Genomic DNA, 6271 nt, shown 5'->3' with positions numbered 1-6271 from the left:
GTTACGATTTACGATTCGCAAATTTGACAAAACGATTTTCGATTCGATTTACGATTTGACAACCATGGTCTCTACCACTTCCTGAAACTAATAGTCCGTTAGAAACCTATCGAGATAACGTGTCTAATGCATTATCCCATTAGAGTTTCTAACTATGTTTCAAGGGATGAGTGTAATTACTGATACTACAGAGACCTTAAGTTATTTCATCATACCTGAGGGGTGTAGGTGTAATTTACCCTAATATCAATTTCAAATGAAGGAGGTGTTGCTAAGAGTCAATATAGCATTGGGCGTACATTTTTTTATAAATATGTTTTGAGTGGGTCTCCTTAATTAACCATCTCAAAAGTTAAAAGAAATAATTAATTTAATACATAACAATAACAATTTATAATAAGAAATATATTAGCCTATTATAATAAAACTTATTAGTAATATTTAAATTACACTAACTACATCAATATTCATATAAATTTGACCAAAAGATTATATAAATTTAATTGCCATAATACGAATTCATCGTTAAATAAATGAAGCAATTAATAAAGTAAAATATAATAATATTTTTTTACAAGGATGACAATAACAAACGAAGCAGAATAACAAAGAAAGATGAAAATTATTCTATTGAGATAAGAAAGGAAGAAAAAAAATTATAAAATTAGTACAGAAAAACAAACATATATACATATTGGAAAGAATCAAGAAAAACAGGAAAATGTCATTAGTAATGGCAAAATTAGGAAGGGAATTGATTTTAGACGAATAAAATATTGATAACCTTTAATCGTTATATATAAAAGAAGTTAACGCTACACAATCCTAATCACTTCTTTGTAAGTAATATATATGTATATGTATATACATGTATGTGTGCGCGCAACATTCAAAAATTCAATCTTAGTGACAAAGAAAGCACTTTTCTTTTTCTTTATCATGGTGACATGTTATTCTTTGTTTCTTTTACTTTATCCCTCCTTTTTTTCTTACCTTTATCTTCCCACCTTTTCTTTTTCTAAATTTTGGCCAACTTCTTCAATTTTATGTTATATATTAGAAACACATAACATTATTCCATTTTGGATTATCCAATTTCCAACCCCAAGAAGACAAATGGATTTTAAATTTCTCTTTTTATTCCTCCTCTCAATTCTCAATATTGCATGCTCCACAGGTATTGTATGTATGTAATATGTATTATTGATCTCTTGATTTCAGACAGGAAATAACTCTGTCTTGTTTCTATGTATTCAGGGATGTTGTTTCTCTCGACGGTTGAGTATATCGATCAGCAACAACTTCGAAAAGACGAGCAAATATTCCGTTCGTCCCGTAGAACTTTAGCAACAAACACCATTCAACATGACTTCATTAATCCTCCCACCACCACCTTTCCTTCTACTAATCCAGTATCTAATCCAGTGACTAATCCATTAACTAATCCAGTGACTAATCCAGTAATTAATCCAGTGACTAATCCAGTAATTAATCCAGTGGCTAATCCAGCAACTAATAATCCAGTGACAAATCCAGCGACAAATCCGGCGACAAATCCAGTAATTAATCCAGTGACAAATCCAGTGACAAATCCAGCGACTAATCCAGTGACAAATCCAGTGACAAATCCAGCGACTAATCCAGTGACAAATCCAGCTACAAATCCAGCCACTAATCCAGTCACAGTCACTGTCCCACCGGATACTTCAAGCCCGGGAATCGTCACAGTTCCAGCAGCCACTCCGATGACCGTAAGTCCAACTCCGGCAACCCCTGTCACTAATCCGGCAGTGCCAATAACCAACCCAGTTACCACTCCAACCATAAATAATCCCGCACCGGTGACAACTTCTCCGACGACCCCAACAAGCGGCGCTCCGGCGGTGGTGGTGGCTCCACCAGTGGCAGCCGCCAACGCACCGGCGGTTCCAGGACAGAGCTGGTGCGTGGCCAAGGGTGGGGTGCCGGAGACAAGTCTCCAGACGGCGCTAGACTACGCATGTGGAATCGGAAAAGCAGATTGTTCGGCAATTCAGCTAGGTGCAAGCTGCTACAATCCCATCTCACTGCAAAATCACGCATCTTACGCATTTAACAGCTATTATCAGCGGAATCCAACGCAAACGAGCTGCGACTTCGGGGGCACTGCTCTGGTAACCAATGTCAATCCAAGTAAGCATTACGAAACATTTCCAATGTCGTTTCCAATAAAATGTTTCTGATTTGAATTACGAAAAAAGTTTCTGATTTGAATTAAACGGCATTCAGGTTCCGGTTCTTGTATTTTCACAACATGGTCGTCTTCAACAACACCAACAACGGCATCACCAATTACGATGAATCCAACTCCAACTACAGCATCTTCATCTGGAGCAACACCAACACCAATAAGGTAAAGATTACCAGTTTCCATTAACTTAATTATTACCATTTCTTCACTATTAAATGCTTATAAACAAAAATGACATTTTTTTTTACTTCAGCTTTCCAGGAACTCCTCCAGCCATATTGAATGCAACCAACCCTGCTTTTGGAGGGCCCACCATAGGCTTCGGCGAAACCCCTCCAAATCTCAACACTTCGATTTCCATTTCGACTAATCTGAAGCCCTTCATCGGCTACATTATTGTGGTGACATCCATTATCAATTTGGGGGTAGTTTTGTAATTTTTTAAAACCAGTCGAAAGATCAGAAGCCTATCAGTCCAGAAGTACAGTTTTTTTTTTTTTAAGGTGAAGTTCGTTTTGCAGGAGACACAATCAAGAATTTCCAGTGCCCTTATTCGGTTCTCGTAAATCGATAGTCCTACTCTTTCTCGATGATCAATTCGATCATGGCCAGATTCATTTCCACATGTAATACTGTATATGTTCTTGATAAATTAGGGAACTAATCTTTGTAGAGGTGGTAGCACCTTATATATGAAGCAGCTATAAACTAGTAGATAATTACCCCAAAAAACAAGCTTGCAATATTCCCATTTCTTGATTCTCGATTGTGGCCGTACAATGAAAGATACGCTAAAATTACAGATTTATACAAACAAAACTGAATCCTACACATACCACCCTAGTGTAGCTAGTAGCTACTAACCCCATCCGATCCTCATATAATACAAGAGTAGTAATTTAAAATTATATAATAATATTACCGCTTAGCGAACACTACTAAGATGAGCATCGACATTGAAGCTGCAATCTTGAAACCCGGGCTCTCCCAAATACTCTGCTTATCACTGCCCCGAAACGGAGGCACAGCCTCTTGTTTGGCTGCCAGCTCATCTCTTAGTTCCTTCAGAACTTTATCTCTTCGCTCTCCCATCTGCATAATAGGCATAATCAAGATTTGAATAGCCAGTATAAGCCATCACGAACGACGATTTCGAATAAATAAATAAAAGTTGTCAGGGGGTAAACTTGTACATACCCTTTGAAGCTTGCGAGTTTGAGCTCGTGCTTCATGCAGGCAAAACTCCAACTTCAGAACTTTCTTTTTCAAATCTTGATCTGCCCTATGATGCTTCTCTAACTGTTCAATTAAACATAGTTTTAGAAGTCATTACTTATACAAAGTAGCTAAAGTGATCAAAGGTAAAGAAAGAGTTGAAAAACGAACCTGATCTTCGAGTTCTTTAGTTTTAAGCTTCCAATGAGCAGACATGATCCTTAATTCATCTCTGAGCTTAGCTATTTCTTCGTCTTTTACCTTCAATAGCTTGTTGATTTTTTCGAAATTATTCGGAGACGCCTCACCTAGAATCTTCCGCAGCTCAGAGTCTTCATTTGCTCCAGCCTTGGTTAATGCTTGCATGATGTCATCCTCGATTCTCGCCACCTCATCTTTTAGCTGCATTTGAGAAACCTCTCTGATTCGAAGATCCTTCTGTAGAAGATCTAATTGTTCTCCCAGTTCATTTACACGATTTTCGTGCTCTTTCAAACAGAAGTTTTTCTCTTCTAATTCTTTCACCAGTGCCGAACACCGTAATTGTGCAGATTGGGCAGATATTTCACTTGCATCTGCAGTTTCTCTAGTTGCTATAAGCTGTAATCTCAGTTCGTCCAAGTCTTTGACATACTGCAATAAATATGATATTAATAAATAACTATATCCGTTCTAGTTCTCTTCTGTGGAAGACCAATTAATAATTTTTGTGCATTTTTTTTTTTGCAAATACAAGTGTCGGAAATTGACTCGTCGAAGATTTTTTTTATGCATTTTTTCCCTTCAATTCAAGTTGGACATCTTACCGGTAGTAATAAAATAAAAGGGGGTCCGGATCTAAGTGAAAACCCAAGAAACAAAAATCGAAAAACGGAATTGTGAAATGTTAACATTTGAATAGGAAAAGGAATGGGTATGAGTAAACAAACGAGGGTAAATTACAAAAACTTCGCTCAGGGTTTGATCGAATTTCGTAATTTACGAAATGCTGTTTATTTTAAATCATTTTAACCAACAAAGTATATCATAATAGAAAAGCATTAACATAAAGTTGGAAAAAAAATCAGATTAATCAATGTTAAAGATTCCTCTTTTATGCAACAACATGCCAACTACAAGGAGACAAGCTCATAGAACCACTCAAGTAACAACACTTAATCCAAGGAGAGACAATTTAATTATATGTTTCAACACATTTGAATACCGTATTCCCACTTCCCGTATCGAACCAAACAAGAAAATCCAAAATGCTCAAAAAAAGCCGATAGCCACCATATTTTGTTTGGCACTATAACCGAAAACTCGTAAATTCCAAATTCAAAAACCAGATCTAAAACTCATCAAAAAATAAAAAATAAAAAAAAATCATTATATACGAAATATTACCATCTCAGCAGCAGAGGTTGAAGCTTGCAGCTGCAAATTTCTGTCCTCTAAACTCTTCTCCAATCTGTTTATCTCTTTTTCCATGGCTTTCAATTTATTCTCTGCTTCCTGTAAAAATCAAATTAATCGAAAAAAAATTAAATTAATTAATTGACAAGTAACTCTGTGCCTTTAAACAAATGAATTGCCTGAGTTTAGAATTTTTTTTTGCATGCCTGTCTAGTTAGGGTTTCTCGGAGAGAGGTCTGCTCTTGAGAAGCGAGGCGGCTGCGCGCCTCGTTGAGCTCCGCCGCCAGCGACACCACGTTCCGCCGGAAGCTCTGCTTCTTCTCATTCAGCTCCTTCAGCAACGGATCCATCTCCCGCGCCGCCGTCGCCGCTGCTGACATCACTAATCACGTTCAGCAGCCGTTAAATGCTCCTCCGCCGCTGCTGCACTGAAGTCTGTAAATTGAAAGAGGAATTTTTATTCACTCCACTCTTTATTTGTCATTCTCTCTCTCTCTCTCTCTCTCTCTCTCTTTGCAATCAATGAAGGCAAACCCCCATAAACCACCCACCCCACCCCCCACAACACAGGGCACACACACAAACACGCAATCGAGAGTGCCCTCTTCATGTGGACACATTGCGTGAAGCAATTAATACTTGAAAACAATTTGAGATTTAAACCCCAATTAATTAAGCACTCATCCATCCATCGATAGCTTATTAATTAAATTATGTTGACTATTATTTAATTTACTCTCTGCAGTTCAAAAATTCAAAAACAATTAATTAATTAATAGAGTTGAAAAATGAACAGTAGTACTATTACTCAACCTTCTGTAGAATCGATCGCAGCCGCACATTTATTGCTTTGAATTTTCGAAATGGCGGAACAAATTAGATGCAGTTTCACCCAATTCACATGAACCCTAGCAAATCGACGAAGGCATGCAGATTCAAATACCAAAAGTGTGTGTATATAAATGTAGAGAGAGAAAGTTATGAACATGCAGAGAGAGAGAGGAGAGAGAGAGAGAGAGAGGGGGGTGAAGTTGACAAGACAAAAATAAATGAACAAATGGAACTCGTCTTCCAAAAAGAGAGCGATATTCGCAATATTCAGCTTAAAAAAATACATTATTTGATTGATTTAAATTCAGCGATGCTGAAACGGCGTCGTTTGGTTTGTTGTGTCAGAGGATCGACGGTTGGAAACTGAGGAAGGGAGAAATGAAGGGCTGTGATTAGTGCTTGCCATCGCAAGTGATTAGCACGAGCATCAGGCGCGTTTAAATTAGAAGGCCGGACCTCAGGTTCGGATACAAGTAGAGGAGGTTCGGAGAGTGGGAACCTCGGGTATTGTGAAAATGACAAGATTCGAAACTGGTTCGGATGACCTAAGCGCGGCAAATCTAAAACTGTCCACACTCCACACACAGTACGCGTGTGAGC

At 37.8% G+C, this 6271-nt stretch overlaps 2 protein-coding genes across 2 annotated transcripts; one reads left to right on the top strand and one right to left on the bottom strand.

Moving 5' to 3' along the window:
• The first annotated feature begins 1022 nt into the window (after positions 1–1022).
• LOC105978173 (uncharacterized) lies at positions 1023–2680 on the top strand. The gene is made up of 4 exons (XM_013003594.2): positions 1023–1177; positions 1258–2172; positions 2269–2392; positions 2484–2680. The coding sequence occupies exons 1-4, from the start codon at positions 1117–1119 to the stop codon at positions 2665–2667; spliced, it is 1284 nt and encodes a 427-aa protein (XP_012859048.2). The 5' UTR covers positions 1023–1116; the 3' UTR covers positions 2668–2680.
• Positions 2681–2949: 269 nt separating this feature from the next.
• LOC105978174 (nuclear envelope-associated protein 2) lies at positions 2950–5966 on the bottom strand. The gene is made up of 6 exons (XM_013003595.2): positions 5654–5966; positions 5047–5275; positions 4832–4939; positions 3617–4078; positions 3428–3529; positions 2950–3322 (listed from the first exon to the last, which is right to left on the bottom strand). The coding sequence occupies exons 2-6, from the start codon at positions 5218–5220 to the stop codon at positions 3149–3151; spliced, it is 1020 nt and encodes a 339-aa protein (XP_012859049.1). The 5' UTR covers positions 5221–5275; positions 5654–5966; the 3' UTR covers positions 2950–3148.
• Positions 5967–6271: the final 305 nt, after the last annotated feature.

This window comes from Erythranthe guttata, chromosome 2 (genome assembly GCF_056151865.1).
Source record: "Erythranthe guttata isolate IM_541 chromosome 2, IM_541, whole genome shotgun sequence".
Lineage (NCBI taxonomy): Eukaryota > Viridiplantae > Streptophyta > Magnoliopsida > Lamiales > Phrymaceae > Erythranthe > Erythranthe guttata.
Note: the sequence above shows the minus strand (reverse complement) of the source record. Positions and strands in the feature narration are given on the sequence as shown.